We start from the raw sequence: 18,398 nt of genomic DNA on the forward strand, positions 1-18,398 counted from the left end.
TTCTCTTTATTGGAATAATTCTCTTTAATCCTTCCTAGGCTTTTAATAGCCTTCGGAATAATCCCCTCTTTGCAGCCCTTTCCGCCTTTTGCAAAATCCAGGAAAAGCTTCTGTAGAACTAGATTACCTGGACAAAATCCTTTTTTGGAGACCACAAGTAGACTGTAAAGGGAGATTGTAGAATTCCACCGGAACTTAAAGATGAGATAAACATATGCAGGTTAAGTCTGTTGCGGCCCGACAGACTCGGACAGTGAAGAGGTTGGGGACGAACGTGGGCCACTTCTGGAGTCTGGGGAAAGCTCTGACGATGGCTCTGCATCGGAGGCAGAGATGGGGCCAGGGCCGTCTGGCAGTTATCAGCTGCCTTCGGAGTCAGAGATCAGTGGGGCAGAAGAACAGCTGGAGCCTGTTCCCAATGTGCGCATGTGCAGAGTTGCCAGACGAAGGGAACAGCTGAGGAATAAGGGCCAACTTGGGAGTAAAGCCACAAGTGGACGGTGAACGGCCCCTCCCCTAAAGCAGTGGTGGCTCACCTTTTTGGGCTCCTGTGCCAAAAATTGCAAGCACGCCAGCACGCCTGTACTTGCGTGTCAGTACCCAGAATGCAATGTGCTCCCCCCTATGCCCCCCTGCGCATGCGTGCGCAATCCCCACCCCCATCCCCTTACTTAAACTGCACCTCACAGTTGATTTTTCGCTGGTTTGAGGCCTTTTTGAGCCCCCCAGAGGCTTGGAAAAAGCCTCTGCAAGGCTTCTCAGCCGAATTACAGGCCCGTTTCATCACTTTACAGGAAGTGACGAAAAGGGCCTATAATTCGGCCTGAGAAGCCTCACAGAGGCTTTTTCCAAGCCTCTGGGAGGCCCCAAAAGGCCTCAAACCAACCGGAAAAAAAAATATCAGTGGTGAGGTGTGGGGATACACAGTGAGGTAAGTTTGCCTGCGACTTGCGTGCCAGCACAAATGGCTCTGTTGTGCCACTTGTGGCACGCGTGCCACAGGTTCGCCATCACGGCCCTAGAGAATAAAAGAGGAGTGAAAGGGGCTTTGCAGGTGACAATTAGTTCACTCCGGCATGCTTGCCAAGTATTGCGGCCTCTGAAAGGTATCGGCCTGGCCTCCAAGCATGATAAAGGTTTGTAACAGGGATCTTTCTTGAAAGACAGTTGGCCGGGACTTCATTGGAGAGGAAATGCATCGTAAATCAAATAAAAGAGGTTTATCAGGACGAGGACTCGGCTTCGTGCTGTTGGGGAAGCTTAGGTCAGAACAAAGTCCTTGGCTTCTGACCACAGATGAGCCCAAAATTTCCACTGCTAAGCAAGACAGTCGTTAAGCAAGTCTTGCCCCGTTTTACAGTCTTTCCTGCGCCAGCTGTTAAGAGAATAAGTGTAGTTGTTAAGTGAATCATGCAGTGGTTAAGCAAATAGAATAGAATAGAATAGAATAGAATAGAATAGAATAGAATAGAATAGAATAGAATAGAATAGAATAGAATAGAATAGAATAGAACAGAATAGAATTCTTTATTGGCCAAGTGTGGTTGGACGCACAAGGAATTTGTCTTGGTGTAAATACTTTCAGTATACATAAAATAAAAGATACAATCTGGCTTCCTCCGTTGACTTTGCTTGTTGGAAGCTGGCTGGGAAGATTATAAACGGTGATCACGCAACTGTCATAAATACATGCCAGTTGCCGAGTGACCAAATTTTGATCCCATGACCCTTAAGGAAAGTGCAGCAGTTGTGTAAGCGTGTGAGCACCAGTCATGAGTCACTTTTTTCAGTGCCATAAAAACTTGGAACAGTCACTAAACAAATGGTCGTAAATTGAGGACTATCTGTATCGGAAGAAATGAAACAGTTCATTGATCCCCCATTTTTGTTCCATTCTTAAGAGCGAAGGGAATCCTATTGTATTGCGGCTTCACTTATTATATCAGTACAGGCACAAAGAAAAAAACGTCTGCTGTGAACTCCACCTACGTAATCAGGAAGGGCATCCAGCCAGTAGATCCAATCCATCACTTGACTCTACTCCAAATTAAGAGATTACATGGTAGTAAAAAAACAAAACAAAAAGGAGTTATATCACGAAGAACCGTTCGAAGATTTGCATTGCCTTAAGGCAAGCATGCTAAATTTCAGCGATAAGCAGGATCAGCCTGGGTTAGTATTTGGATGGGGACCCTCTGCAGTGGCTAGATTGGGAAGTGGAAAAAGGCCTTGAAGCAGGTGATCCCAGCAAATTTCTTCCACGCTGCAGTCAAAAATACGTGGATGGTGAGGTTAGGGAGGCTGGCTTGACACTTAACCTTCAGGTTTATCCGCAGAAAAAGAAGGGGAGCTCCATAGATCTTCTACAAGTGGGGATCAAGGAAATGGCCAGTTTTGTGGGGTCCTTGGTGCTCTCTATGTTTGGTGGTTTTCTAGCAGACATTCCATTACCTTACTAGGTAATTTCATCGATGCTAGAAGGGAGTGAGGTTTGGGAGGAGGAGGAGGACTGTAGAGGGTCCTTGATGCTCTCTGAGCTTGGTGGTTTTCTAGCAGACATTTCATAACCATGCTAGGTAATTTCATCAGTTGTAGAAAGTAGTGGGGTTTGCAGGGGGAGGAGGATGAGGACCGTGAGGTCCTTGGTGCTCTTTGAGCTTGGTGGTTTTCTAGCAGATGTTTCATAACCATACTAGGTAATTTCATCAGTTGTAGAAAGTAGTGGGGTTTGCAGGGGGGGGGAGGAGGATGAGGACCGTGGGGTCCTTGGTGCTCTTTGAGCTTGGTGGTTTTCTAGCAGATGTTTCATAACCATGCTAGGTAATTTCATCAGTACCAGAAGGGAGTGGAGTTTGCAGGGGAGGGAGAGGAGGAGCAGGGGAATGAGGAGAACTCTGGGGTCCTTGGTGCTCTCTGAGCTTGGTGGTTTTCTTGCAGACGTTTCATTACCCAAGTAGGTAACATCATCAGTGTTAGAAACACTGCTCTCCATTTATATGCCATAGCTTGCCCTGTCAGTGTGGGTGGGTGGGTTGTTTTCTCCTGGGAGTTCCTGGATTAAGCTCTTGTTTACTGTTTGATTGTTTGTCTGAATTGCTAAATCCTTGATTGGGGTATTATTGGTCTGGTAATTAATCCCAGTGTTAATCTCTGCTTATCTGGGTGTTAAATTACTGGGGAGGAGAGCTAGAGAATTCCTGGAAATCTGGCACTCAGACAAATGAGCCATCAACAGGCCTAGAGAGATACACATTGACATACTATTCAAAAAAGAAAAAGAAAAAAGACAGTAAAAAGCTAAAAAGGAAACAAAAGCCTCTTTGCCAGCAACCAGCCAACAGTGACAGGGCTGTTAAGCCTGGATTCCCCAACAGGTGTTAAGGAAAACAAACTAAACAGAACGTGCAGCGAAGTCAGATAGGAAGACAGGAAAATGTGTGAGATAATTTTTTTAGTTAACACGCAGTAAAAATACAGATACGCTTGTGCTATCAAAAATATAGTTTATTCCATTTAAGAATTATAGCATAGTCAAATAAACGGTCCATTAGTCATATATCAATTTCAGTCAAGTCTTGTCGGGGATACTCTATTTGCAAAGTCCGTGTTGAATAGCCAATGTCAGTACACTTACAATAAATCAGTCCAATCTTTATCTTCTCTCCGTTGAGAAAATCAACACTCCCTTTTTCTCTCCCCATTCCAGCAAGAACGCAGTCATCAATCCATCCAGTAATTAGGGATCTTCAAGCCAGAGAGAGCGAGCTGCAATTGCCTCGCTTCTTATATAGTGCTTTTACAACCACACCCTTAATTACATTCTTGCAGTTAAAGTTACACACACTTTAACTAACAAACCATGATACCATATTTATTATTTTTACCCAAACCAGTTAGGGTAAACAATGTTATCCCTAACAAGGGCAAGCCACTAATACCCCGTATCTCCAAAAATGAATCCAATCCCCAGAAAAAGCCCCAGCGTGTTTTATGTGCGCACCTAATATAAGCCCTACCCCCCCCCCAAAATAAGCCCTGTTTAAGAGCCTGCGCTGCTGGCCAACCACCCATTCCATCTGGTGGCTCACACTACTGTGGGGGGTGGATGCGTGGAGCTACCACATGTGTCCCAACTTTTGATTGCTCCACTTAAATCCTGAGTTGAATTAACGGAGGAGTTAAAATGCACTCTTTCTTTAGAACTTTCTACCCGTCGTCTTCTGCTCATAGACCTTATTTTTCTTTTCTTTTTTTAAAAAATAAATTTTATTGATTTTACAATTAAAAACAGATCTACAATACATACACAAAAAAAGACAAGGCCTTGGCAAGGCCGAGAAAGGGAAGAAAAGGAGAGGTGTAAGAAGGAAGAAAACGGGGGGGAGAGAGAAATGAAAAAGAAACATTTAAAAAAAAACAATATCCTTTTTGACAGTCTGTAAGATCTATTCTTCTTAAGTTGTATCGTATACACACATCTTATCGGTATCTATACTTAAATTACCCTCAACTAAGTTTCTCTTATAAGCAGTCTATCTCTGAATTAACCAATTATACCAGGGGTTCCAGTTATTGTAATATATTGAGGACTCTTTGTTTTTTAAGGCTAGCGTTAATTTGTCCATTTCTGCGCACTCTAATATTTTCTGGATAACCATCTGTTCTGTGGGTGTGTAAGGTAATTTCCAGCACTGAGCGAACACTGAGTTGAATTAACGGAGGAGGAAAAATGCACTCTTTCTTTAGAACTTTCGACCCGTTGTCTTCTGCTCATAGTCCTTATTTTTCAACTTTGCTCCGATATCTTAGGGGCCCAGATAAACCCCCGTCCCTTTGCCTGCATGTACTTTTTAAAAATTTAGGAAGTCACCCTTTTCCTGTCATCCCGTCAGCCTCTGCCCCGATTCCCAATCCATTTTGCAAAATGGACTTGGCAAATAAAAAGGCATTAAAAAATTTGATCTGGAAACCTTTTATGTGCTTAACAAACTATTCCTTCATGCTCCCGATCATTATGCCATTCAAATATGGCTGCCAGAGGAGAATGTTGGGCATATTAAAGGCTCCTTCAAGTGAAAAATTGATTTTTTGGGAGGGGCTAAACCAGCGGTTCGCAAACTTTTTCAGTCCACTGCCCCCTTGGTGCTACAAACTCATCCTCAATGCCCCCACCCAGCGGCCGGATTCAAATTTCTGTGGGCGTGGCCTAATTTGAGGGTGTGGTTTGCTGGTCATGTGACTGGGTGAGCGTGGCTTGCTGGTCACGTGACTGGGTGGGGGGCATGGTTTGGTGACTGGCAAACCAAATACAAGTGGTCCTCACTTAATGACTGGTTGCTTAGCAAGTGTTCTAATTTATGACTGGCCTCCCCAGAATTACTTGACCTGTTTTTGGAGTTTTGACACACATGCACACACACACACACACACACACACACACACATTCACACTTCCTTCTAACCCTGATGGAGCAGGTCATTGGACTAGAATCGGCAAAGCATCTCTGATTAGATTCTAGAAGTGAATAGAATCTAATCAGAGATGCTTTGCCGATTCTTATTGATTTGTTTTATTTGTATTTCTTTGTTTTATGTTGCTGAATTGCATGTGTGTCCTTTCTTGTGCACAGCCCAGAAGCTTTTGTGATTCCTTGCAGCAAAAATTACCGACCTCTGGCTTTGCTCTACTTTTCAAACGCGCTGCCACTGCCGCATTCTAAGTGCCGGCCCCGCAGGTCCACCCCATTGAGCCCGCTGCACTGGAGGGACCTGCCCAAGCAAGTCCGAGTGGAGCGGTGCACCAAATCACTGGGGTGAGCCTGAGAGAGGGAAAGAGAGAGAGAGAAAAGAAAGAGAGAAAGAGAGAAGGAAGAAAAGAAACAGAAAAGGGAAAGAAAGAAAGAAAAGGAGGGGGAGAGAGGGGGGAGAGAGAGAGAGAGAGAGAGACCTGATGCATCAGATTGAAATGAGGCCTAGTTTAGAGGCTCTTTTCCACATTGAAACATCTTTGCCAGCATCTTTGCCAGCACATTGAAATATCTTTGGCTTCTATTAAATAAAAGTTTTGTGGACGAAACATGGCCAAGACTATCAGGAAGCTTCTCACATTTTGTTGAGGCTTTAAACAGGATCCATTGGACCAGATCTCCACCCTAAAAAATTACTTTTCCCCAATGTATTACAGTGCCAATTCTGAAGAAGGCAAAACCAAAATGTACTGGTAAATTACAAGGATAACCCCCTCCACACACACACACACACACACACACTCCCTTCTAACCTTGTTGGAGCAGGAGATTGGACTAGAATAGATATCTCATTATATTTCTCCTCCCTCCCTCTTTTTTTATTTCTTTTTCTTTCTGTCCCTTCCTACCATTCTTTCTTTGTCCCAACTTTCTTTGTCCCATTTGTCCCTCTTTCTTTGTCCCATTTTTTTTCTGTCCCTTTTCTCTTTCTCTTCTTCCTTCTCTCTTCCAATCTCTCTCTCTCTCTCCTCTCTCTTTCCCTCTCTCAGGCTCACCCCTTTGACTTCGTGAAACCGCTCCGTTCGGACTTGCTTGGGCAGGTGCCTCCGGTGCAAGGGGCTCAATGGGGTGATCCTGCGGGGCCCCGCCCCGAATGCAGCGTTGAAAAAGGAGAGCAAACCAGAGCGGCTTTGCTCTCTTTTTCAAACATACCACTGCCACCGCGTTCGGGGTGACACCCCGCAGGATCAGTCCTTTGACTTGAACACTCAGGCACAAGGGGCTCAAAGGGGTGATCCTGCGGGGCCACTCTCTGAACGGCAGTGGGATGATGGTTTGCTCTCCTTTCTCAATGCTACGTTGGGGTGAGGCCCCACAGGATCACCCCATTGAGCCCCTTGTACCGGAGCGTGCAAGTCAATGGGGTGATCCTGCGGGGCCTTGCCTCGAACGCGGCGGTGGCAGCGGGACTTTTTTCTCACCCCTGAATTGTGCCCTGTGAGGGGACCACCTCCAGCGCGCCCCTGCCGCCTCTTAGTGCCCCCCTGCCAGCCACCTTGCCTCTTAGCACCCCCCTATGGCATCCCACCGCCCCCTAGGGGGCAGTACCGCCCACTTTGGGAACCACTGGGCTAAACAATCAAGCTGGAAGGTAAGTAGTAAGTAAGGTAAAGGTAAAGGTTCCCCTCGCACATACGTGCTAGTCATTTCTGGCTCTAGGGGGCGGTGCTCATCTCCAGGGGTGGGATTCTACCAGTTCACACCTATTCGCTAGAACCGGTTGTTAGCATTCTAAGCAGTTCGCAGAACCGGTTGTTAGAAGAAATTACTGGCCTAATCCTGTAAGGAAGGCAGGAAGGAAACATTCTGGTGTTGCTTACAGAAACTGCCTCTCCGTTAACCCTTATTACATTCTTGGCAGGACTAAACTTCCTGTCTCAGGAACCTCTCTAGAGTTTTCTTTCCCTCTTTAGCTGGTACTTTGCTTGTGTGGAGTGACCATTTAAAGTTACAATGGCACTGAAAAAAGTGACTTATGACCATTTTTCACACTTACGACTGTTGCAGCATCCCCACAGTCATGAGAGGCCAGGCGAGGAGATGCGTGCCTCGATGTGAGTGATGTTGAGTTGGCCACACCCACCAACTAAGCCACGCCTACAGAACCGGTTGTTAAAAAATTTGAATCCCACCCCAGTTCATCTCTATTTCAAAGCCGAAGAGCCAGCCCTGTCTGAAGTCGTCTCTGGGGTCATGTGGCCGCAGGGGTGTGATTCTATCGGTTCGGACCAGTTCAGGTGAACCGGATGTGGAAGCTACATCTGGTTTGCCAAACCGGTATTTTAACTGACCGGCTGGCCCCGCCCACACCCCCACTCCTCCCAGGAGTCTCCACGCATCCCATTTTCAATGGCAGTAAGTGCAGGGTCTGCGCAGAGGCTCTGGGAAGGGGAAAAACGGGCCTACCGGAAGTTGCAAAATGGGCCTGTTTCCGGCTTCCGGTGGGCCTCCAGAGCCCGGGGAGGCTGTTTTCACCCTCCCAGAGGCCCGGGGGAAACCTCCGGACTAGTGGTGGGATTCAAAAAATGTTACTACCGGTTCTGTGGGCGTAGCTTGGTGGGCATGGCAGGGGAAGGATACTGCAAAATCCCCATTCCTTCCCCACCCCACTAACCTGCTTTCCAGCTCCGTTCTCCTGTGCAGTGCGACAAAAGAAGACCCAGCCGATCAGCTGGGACTCAATGGGAGGCAGAGAATAGATGGAGGTGGGATCTGTCAGAGGTGATATTTGCTGGTTCTCCAAACTACTCAACATTTCCACTACCGGTTCTCCAGAACTGGTCAGAACCTGCTGAATACCCACCTCTGCTCCGGACCCAGCTGTTCCTCCTGTTCCTCACCAGCCACCTCCAGACCTGGGGGCTGTTGACTCTCCATCTGGGGGCTGACGGCCCCCCTCTCTCTCTCCTAGTTCCATTCTCTCTTCCCGCTCAGAGGTCTCAGGTGTCCTTGAAGCTGACCCTGACTGCCATGCCTCCTCGTCAGATTTGGCTGCTGGAGGGTCCGGCGGCTGAAGGCCACAACACGTCAATGCCTTCCGGTGGCCACGTGATCCAAACTTGGTGGAGGTGGAGTGAAAGAGAAGATGACTAGCAGTAGGGCGGGGATGGATCCAGTTATAATGGCAGTAATCTACCCTTGAACGATCTGATGTGAAGAGTGGATTGTCATAGATAAGATCTGTTTCTGGGTGGTTGCATAGACCTGACGCAGGTAGTCCTTGCCTTACAACCATTCGCTTAGTGACTGGAGTTACAGCAGCCCTGAAAAAAGTGACTTAAGGGCAGTTTTCACACTTACAACCATTCTAGCATCCCTGTGGTCTCGTGGTTTACATTCGAATGTTTGACAAGTGACTCACATTTATGACGGGGTTGCAGTGTCCCTGAGTCATGTGAGCCCCTTTTGCGACCTTCTGACAATGGGGAAACCCAGATTCACTTAACAACCGTGCTACTAAGTTAACAATTGCAGGGATTCACTTAACAACTGTAAGAAAGATTGTACAATGGGACAAAACTCGCTTAACCAATTTCTCACTTAACAGCATACATTTTGGGCTCAGTTGCAGTCATAAGTTGAGGACTACCTGTGCTGATCACATAATGGAATCACGTAATTGAACCTGATCAAAGGAGAAGCCGCTTTGGTACATGTTGTATCCAGCCAGATTGACTTCCATGAGCCATAGTGGCGCAGTGGTTAGAGTGCAGTACTGCAGGCTACTTCTGATGACTGCCAGATCGAATCTCCCCAGGCTCAAGGTTGACTCAGCCTTCCATCTTTCCCAAGTTGGTAAAATGAGGACCCAGATTATTGGGGGGCAATAGGCTGAGTCTGTAAACCACTTGGAGAGGGCTGTAAAGCCCTGTAAAGCGTATATAAGTCTGTAAATAATAGTCAGGGTTACCCAACATTGATTGCCTGGGGGAGAAACACTGGAAAACTAACAATGAACAATGTAGCTACAACACTCACTATCTAATAAAGGAATTTATAAGTCGGTTTGGAGAAGAGGCCAAAGCAAGCATGAAAAATAAATCCATGGATTTTGTATATGGTAGTACACAATGGGGCAGCGAACAACTTGATTTTGGTCTTATTTATTTATTTATTTATATCCCAGTTTTATTTATTTTTAAATAAAGAACTTAAAGTGGCAAACACATTTAACACTCCCTTTTCCTTCTATTTTCCCCACAATAAAAACCCCGTGAGGTGAGTTTGGCGGAAAGAGAAGGACTGGGCCAAAGTTACACAGCCAGTTTTCATCCCTAGGGCAGGACTAGAACTCACAGCCTCCTGGCAATTGGCCCAAAGTCACCCAGCTGACTTTTATGCCTAAGGTAGGACTAGCACTCATAGTCTCCTCATGATTTCTAGCCTGGTACCTCAAACTGGGTCTATTATACCTTATTATACCCTACAACAATAAGGTAGCTGTCTTGGACTCTATGTGGTGTCTGTTTCTTGACCTGGAGGTTGCCCATTCAAATACTAACCGTGCCAGACCCTGCTTGGCTTCCCAGCCCAAACAGGTCCACCAAAGAGTAGCTCCCTGCAGAGACACGTTGGAAACAATGCATGCCATGCAAGAGGAGAGTTAATCTGTCATTTTGTAGGATTGAATGGGAAAATCTCTGGGTCCCCATTTCACCTAAAGGGCAGAGCAGTGTTTCTCAACCTTGACAACTTTAAGAGGTATGGACTTCAATTCCCAGAATTCCCTAGCCAGGAAAACTGGGAGTTGAAGTCCATATCTCTTAAAATTGCCAAGGCTGGGAAACACTGGCTTAGGGTATGTGAAGTAAGACCAAGTTTGTCTGAATCCCCAGTTTAATTTTAAGCTGCCCTAGTTGAACACAAAGCATCTCTTTGTTTTTTTCTCATCTGACTTTTCCCATCCCTTCAAAAAACAGTGCGATTTTAATTGCTCCCCAGAGATCATTTGATATTAATTTCATGTGACTCTTGGGGGAAAAAAAATAAAGAGATTGACAAAGCCAAGTAAGTTGGAGAGAAACTGGAGAAATAAATTTCTGCCCTCAAATGAGGTAGGTTTCTTTGGATTTAGATAGCTGAAGGCGGAAAAGAGCTCCGTGGCCTCCAGCAAAAACTGAATTGGCTTGTGGGGGGGGAAAAAGCTCCCCACTTCGTGTAAATTGGCATTCCACAATTGTTCAATCATCTGACATTTTTTTTAAAAAGGGGGGAAAGATTTCAGACAGAGTTGTGTGGGTTTTAAGTGCTACAATTGCCTTACAATTATTATTATTTTTTTTACAAGAAAGCCAGAAATCGTTAATGAAGGGATTTTATTAGTTGGACATGCACACAGTTCAGTAGCACTTCATGGGAATGGCCCTGGGATGAGATGATAATGGATTTCATTATTCCATCATCAGGATCACGTGACCTTGGGATCCTGCAACCGTGATAAAATAATGAATCGGTTGCCAAGCGATTGAATTTTGATCACATGACCACGGGGAAGCCATAAGTGTGAAAATCACTCATAAATCACCTTTTGAATCATCCTAACTTTGACCAGTCACTAAATGAACAGTTTTAAGTTGAGGAGCAGAGATGGTATTCAGAAGATTCTGACCGGTTCTGGAGACCGGTAGCAGAAATTTTGAGTAGTTCAGAGAACCTGCAAATACTACCTCTGACTGGAGATTTTACAATATCCTTCCAACTACCACACCCACCAAGCCACGCACACAGAACCGGTAGTAAAATTTTTTGAATCCCACCACTGGACTACCCATCCTGATGAAATTTGAGAGCCAGTAGCAAAAACAGTGAAATGTGTTGCCGTAAGTAATATATTAACAAAAGCAACAACCAAATAGCCAGCCTGGTGCGATGAGCCTTTGCTTAATTTAACACAAATGTTACTTAACTTTCTCAAACTACCACAAGCCGATTAAACACGGGCTAATTTTTCCCTTGACTCCTACGGTGATGTTGTCATGGGTCTCCTATGTCCTCTGCGTCGTTTGGAGGCCGGGAAACTATTTTTTTAAAAAAAAGGGGCCTCCAGCTGTGAAAACCTTAAACTGAGGAAATTCATTGTCTCCGGTTCTCCTGCCGGGAGCAGATTAAGAGCAACCCGCGTGTGTTTTAGCAGGATAATGACCGACATCAAAGATCCCTAACTTTTTGGAGTTGGCAGCCTGGAAAGTGGGGTGAGGAGGGAAAGAGGGGTATCAGGGTTCCAACAAATGCTCTAATTAATTCATGAGCCTCGAGGCAAGCTTCAAAAGAAATCCAATTATTTATTAGGAGCAACACATCGCCACTTTTCCCAAGTGCAGTCGGCTCTGCCCTACGTCATTTACTGGCCACCTATCACCCTGTTTCCCTCCTCCTCCCAGGGTATGTCATAAATCATATTCTCCAACGAAGCACTTTCATGGGGCTTGGTAACTTGAGACACAATCTGGAGAAAAGTATGCGTGGAATGTGCTTCTGATCATAGCAACAAACTGCTCCATCAGATCACACACACCCCTCCTTATGGCAACTCATGAGCAAGCCAGCAATGCTTTACGAGTTGTCAAGGGGATAGTTTTGTGGGAGGGGCAGGAGTGTGCACTCACATGTACACCCGTAACTTGTGCAGGTAGGGCTGTGGCTGTCCATGCCAGTGCCTGGGATGGTCGCGGCAACGGTCACACAAGTGGGTCACACACGGGCGCACCCGCCAGCTAATAGAGAGCAAATCACACTCCCACAAATAGACAGCAAATCACACTTCCTTCTAGCACTGATGATATCCCCTAGTTGGGTAATGAAATGTTCTGCAAGAAAACCACCAAGCTCAAGAGAGCACCAAGGGTTCCCCAAAACACAAGTAATATGGGAACAATATCTTATTTAGCTGTGGATTCCCTGGCAATTGATATTAAGAATGATGCTCCTGTTGTTTCTGCAGACAACTACTCAACATATTGATGAAAATTTTTAATAAATGAACTATTTAAGGCACTGATAGATGAGCTCACAAAATCCTGTGAGATATATATATTCGTAGATTTTCACGGGTACAGGTATGTAGGTCTAGGTGTGTTCGGGTCTTTTCCCATGTAAGATTAAGAATATCTTGGTGACTCTTAATCTTACACAGGAAAAGACCAAACACACCTAGACCTACATACCTGTACCCGTGAAAATTATTTAATATATATATATATATATATATATATATATATATATATATATATATATATATATATATGTGTGTGTGTGTGTGTGTGTGTGTGTGTGTGCGCGTGTGTGTGTGTGTGTGTGTTTTCTGAGGTTCTCGCGGGTATTTGTGATGGGATCTTTGGTTATTCGGTTTTCCTCCCGTAAGATTGGAAGTATCTAGGCAGCGTTTCAATGAAGTCTCATTCATCATCTTCAGGCTTGTGTCTTCAGCTCTGAGAAGCACAGAGCTGAAGACACAAGCCTGAAGATGATGAATGAGACTTCATCGAAACGCTGCCTAGATACTTCCAATCTTACGGGAGAAAACCCAAATAACCAAAGATCCATATATATATATATATATGTGTGTGTGTGTGTGTTTTTCTTAAGTTTTGTGGGTACTTACATGTATGGTATTCAGCTTTGTTCGGGTATTTTCCCATGTCATTATAGTTGTGCTTTTAAAGCTGTAGCAGCTTTGGCAGAATCTCATCTGCCATCATCAGGCTTCTGACCAACACAATACAGAAGCCTGATGATGGCAGATGAGATTCTGCCAAACGTGCTACAACTTTAAAAGCACAACTATAATGACGTGAAAATACCCGAACAAAGCTGAATACCATATATATATATATATACATACATATATGTATATATGTTTGTCTCTTCTTTTATATATATAAAAGATGTGTGTCTCTCTCTGTGTGTGTGTGTGTGTGTGATTTAGAGTCAGGCAGACTTCTTTTTAAAAATGAATGGATAACTTTTGTGGCCAACTCAAAAAACTCCTGATTTTGTAGTTGTTCACTGATATTTCAGGCTAAAAGAACATAGCAACAAGGGCCTCAATATTTTTTTTTAAATTATTATTATTTGACACAAAAAATGACAGTGTGCACAGCAAACGAGATGACTATGCTGGGTTTCGTATCACAAATCACTAGTTGAACACTTCCCAAGCATTTAGGACTGTGTGATGTGTCGGCGGATTATGCGAGCAGATCCCAGTAAGGTGCCCTTCTGCAGCTGACCAATGGTGATCTTGTCAGCGCCAATTGTTTTCAAGTGCTTGCCTAGATCTTTAGGCACAGCACCCAGTGTGCCGATTACCACTGGAACCACCTGCACTGGTTTATGCCAGAGTCTCTGCAGTTCGATTCTCAACTCCTAATATCTGGTGATTTTTTCAAGTTGTTTCTCGTCGATTCTGCTGTCACCAGGTATGGCACTGTTGATGATCCACACTTTTTTCTTCTCCACAATCGTGCTATCCGGAGTATTGTGTTCCAAAACTTTGTCAGTCTGAATTCGGAAGTCCCGCAGTAGTTTTGCATGCTCATTTTCGACCACTTTTTCAGGCTTATGATCCCACCAGTTCATTGCTACAGGCAGGTGGTAGTTGTGACACAAGTTCCAATGGACCATCTGAGCGACTGTGTTGTGACATTGTTTGTAGTCAGTCTGAGCGATTGTCTTGCAACAGCTCAGTATGTGATTGATGGTTTCGTCCGCTTCTTTGCAGAGTCTGCTGGGGTCATCAGCAGATTTTTCTATTTTGGCTTTGATTACATTCGTTCTGATGCCTTGTTCTCGGGCTGCAAGAATCAGGCCTTGTGTCTCTTTCTTCAGTGTTCCGTTGGTCAGCCATAACCAGGTCTTTTCCTTATCTACTTTTCCTTGGATGATGATGATGATGATGATCATCATCATCATCATCATCTCTTTTATTCATTAAACATGAAACTTAATCAACTGAACATTTAAAAATGTATCATAAATATAATTGACTGGTGCTGATGGTTGATATAGGTTGCTGCCAGCATCCTAGATATCAACCAAGTATCTTCTTAAAATTTATTATTGTTGTTGTTGTTGTTGTTATTTTTTCTCTCTACATTTTTAGATATTTAAATTCCTGTTAAATTGGCTTCACCATTCTCTTATTTCCATTTATCAACATATAATTAGATCCATATGGATTTTAATATTAAACAATTCGTTCAAAACTGAAACTTATTATATAACTAATATTTTGATGTCAATCGCAGTGGTTCTTTCTATGCTAACTAGTAGAGTCAAATAATCCTAGGTCTGTAATAATGACATCAAAAACGTGTACTGCCCGATGGAGTGAGCTCCCGTTCCTTGCTCCAGCTCCTGCCCACCTAAGCAGTTCGGAAACATGCAAATGCGATTAGGTAAATAGGTACCACTTTGGTGGGAAGGTAACAGCATTCTGTGCACCTCAGCATATAGTCCTGCTGGCCACATGACCACAGAAGCATCTTTGGACAATACTGGTCCTTTGGCTAAGAAACGGAGATGAACACCACCCCCCGTGAGTCAGTCACGATTGGACAGGGGAAACTTTTACCTTTATCTTTTATACAATGTTTTGCTTCCGATTCTCCTTTTCTCTCTCTCTCTCTGTCTCTGTAGGTGAAAGAAGACTGGAAATATGTGGCGATGGTCATTGACAGAATATTCCTGTGGATGTTTATCTTAGTCTGCTTGCTGGGAACGGTGGGACTTTTCCTCCCACCTTGGCTGGCAGGGATGATCTAGGAACAGTCCAGCCTGGAAACGGAATTGGTTAAGTTCAGCAGATTTAAGTCCACCCCGGGAAAGCCCAAGCTTTCATCTCGGGCTGGCTGCTATTCATAATCTACCATCACATCAGCGCATGACTTTTTTCCTTAGAAGCTCTGGGATTGCCTTCCAAGGTTGCGTCATTTGCCTAAAACCATGGTCATCATCTATATCTCTTCAAGGGGGTCGGGGTGGGTGGGTGGGGGAAAGGGCTGGTTCCAATTGCATGATGGCATTAGTTGTCCTATATAATCCTGAGAATCCAGTGAGGTTCCCTTAAGGAACTACCAACACAAAGGCGCTCAAGAGTCCAAATAAGCCCACGGAGAAACATTGACCTTGACTTGAGTTGAAGCTCTCCAGAACTGTAACGGGGTTCTAAACGGAAAGTCTCGGGCATGCATCCTTGTGCTAAAAGTAAGATGCGCTGCCAACGAAGGCGATGCATTTTCATTATTGCGAATTTGCAGTGGGAAATGAAAAGTCAAGGATTCAGCAGAAAAGCATCCCAACCTTCTAGTAATAGAAGAAACTAGAGAAAAAGAATTTTGTAGGTCAGTTCCCTGCTGGATTGTGTCCAGGGAACAACAGCTCACTGAAGCGTTGAGCAGAGTAGTCACATGGCTGAGGGTTTGCAGAGCCTTACCTCAGGAGATTACAGGTAGGGACGAAGTTGTACATAGACACGAATGCATCAGGAAGAAGGATAGGTTAGGGTGCTTCTAGCTCACTCTGAATTTGCAGGAAGCTTTTAAATTGCAGGAAATCTTCCAACAGAAGGAAGCTTTGTTTGCAGCTTGAAAGGGACCATCCAGCTAACGTATCTCTGAAACAATGACATCCAGCTGAAGAGAGAGCTGCAGGCAGCAGCTCATCAATCTATGGTGGCATCAGATGAAGTTCTGAAAATTTGAAGGGCATCTTTACGATGAGAGCCAATTTGATGTTGCAGCTAAAGGCACTGGACTAGAATCCAGAAGACCATGAGTTTTAATCCTGCCTTAGATCGGAAGCCAACTGGATGGCTTTAGGAAGAAGAACCCAACGTCAAATGACAGTTAACTCATAAAATATTTCTATGGTCTTTTTAGAGTTCCAAAAAAAACGTTGCCACAAAAAGTGTATAGAGTCATCCAGGCCATTGCCAGGAGTCAAAACTAACTGGAAGACACCAAACCACAACCCTAGTCTACCAATAATAAGAGAATCCTTCTGCCGAGTGAGCTAAAAGGCATTGGTCAGGTTGGTTCAATAGCAAGCAGAGATGAGAAGCGATCCCAGAAATAAATTTCCTTGGATTAGCAATGCGGTGTAAGAACCAACTTTGCAAGTTTTAGGAGTAGAAAGCTGCAGTAGATAAAGGGCTACCGGGGAACATGAGTTGAAGAGTATTATTGCATTTGGGTCCAATTGGTGGGCTTGGAATAACAGAATGACAGAGTTGGAAGGGACCTTGGAGGTCTTCTAGACCAACCCCCTGCTCAAGCAGGAAAACCCTATACCATTTCAGACAAAGGTTTGTCCAGTTTCCTCGTAAAAGCCTCCAATATTGGAGCATCCAGAACTTCTGGAGGCAAGATAAGAATAATGAAGATAAGTCTGTCACCTGAATAACTAATGAAGACTCTTATGTGGTAAGAAATACTGATAATGAATCGACATAGTGGATGTAATAAAAGTCTCAAAGAGGCTTTTTCAAAAGGCAACTGGACTTGATGTTTTTCCTTGAAAACGTTTCATTTCTCACCCAAGAAGCTTCCACAGTCCTAAGGAAACTTCTTGGATGAGAAGTGAAATGTTTTTAAGCAAAAGAAAGTTGGATTTTGAAAAAGCACTTTTGGGACAACCATGACCTGAATGACAGAGAATCTCAATAGTTAAAATAAAAGACTCTAGAAAGAGTGCAGAGAAGAGCAACCAAGATGATTAGGGGACTGGAGGCTAAAACATACGATGAACGGTTGCAGGAACTGGGCCTGGCTAGTCTAGTGAAGAGAAGGACCAGGGGAGACATGATAGCCGTCTTCCAATATTTGAGGGGCTGCCCCAGAGAGGAGGGGGTCAAGCTATTTTCCAAGGCACCTGAAGGCCAGACAAGGAATAATGGATGGAATCTGAACAAGAAGAGATTCAACCTAGAAATAAGGAGAAATTTTATGACAGAACAATCAACCAATGGAACAACTTGCATTCAGAAGATGTGGGAGCTTCATCCCTGGAAGCTTTCAAGAAGAGACTGGACTGCCATCTGTCAGAAGTGATGTAAGGTCTCCTGCTTGGACAGGTGGGGTTGGACTAGATGACCTACAAGGCTCCTCCTAACTCTGTCATTCCGTCATTAAAAGGTATCCTATCCAGAATTTGGCATAGAATCTGATTACCTCCCGTTCCACGTATTCATAGTATCCGGCCTGATTAGCATAATCTCTTACAGTTGTAGATGTTACCTTTTTGCTAACCAGGCCCATGTGGGTTTTCTTTTGGCAAAGCCGCATAAACTTGCCCAATGCTAGTGAGTCATTTTTTATCTATTATCGGGATCCGTAGAGCTACAAAGCTGCAGCTTCAGCTTTCTCATCAAGCAGTATTGGAGGAGTAGGTCTCGAAGACGATGCATCACAACCTTTCTATTAAAAAAAACCCACTGGTTTTACTGGTGGAATAAAGGAAGAACACGAATGCTCTCATTTAGAGACAGACGGGACTCCCTGTGGCTCCCATGGTTTTGCCAGCTCAGCCTTGTTCCATAAAGCCTCAGGGTGAACTTTTGCATATATATATATATATATTTTTGTTGAATTTCATTAGCCAGAGGGAAAGTAGATTCTTCAAATAGGGGACCGAAAAGAGAAGATGTGACTCCCACCAGTTTTTATTCCTCATGACTCTTGGCCAATCCTTTCTCAAGTTAAGAGAAGCTCCATAAACGACATTAAAATAAAGGATTTCTGAGAAATCTTAATCTCCTGTCATTCTTTATTGCCTTCTTTGAACACGAGGGTCCCCAACACATTTGCTTCGTAGTGTTGTGAGTTTGTAGAAAACCGATTAAGGCAAATAGGGAAAATAGATGGATGCTAGGCAG

General features: G+C 44.3%; 1 protein-coding gene across 1 annotated transcript in view; it reads left to right on the forward strand.

Annotated features, from left to right (window-relative positions):
• CHRNA4 (cholinergic receptor nicotinic alpha 4 subunit) overlaps positions 1-16,339 on the forward strand; it is an 86,367-nt gene extending 70,028 nt beyond the window's left edge. The window contains exon 6 of the mRNA XM_026683401.2: positions 15,164-16,339. Within this exon, the coding sequence (XP_026539186.1) occupies positions 15,164-15,289 (126 nt within the window). The 3' untranslated portion in view covers positions 15,290-16,339. The remainder of the gene's footprint in view (positions 1-15,163) is intronic.
• Positions 16,340-18,398: the final 2,059 nt, after the last annotated feature.

The sequence above is a fragment of the Notechis scutatus genome, chromosome 3 (genome assembly GCF_049901735.1).
Source record: "Notechis scutatus isolate UNSWTSFEM ecotype Mainland chromosome 3, rNotScu1.2, whole genome shotgun sequence".
Lineage (NCBI taxonomy): Eukaryota > Metazoa > Chordata > Lepidosauria > Squamata > Elapidae > Notechis > Notechis scutatus.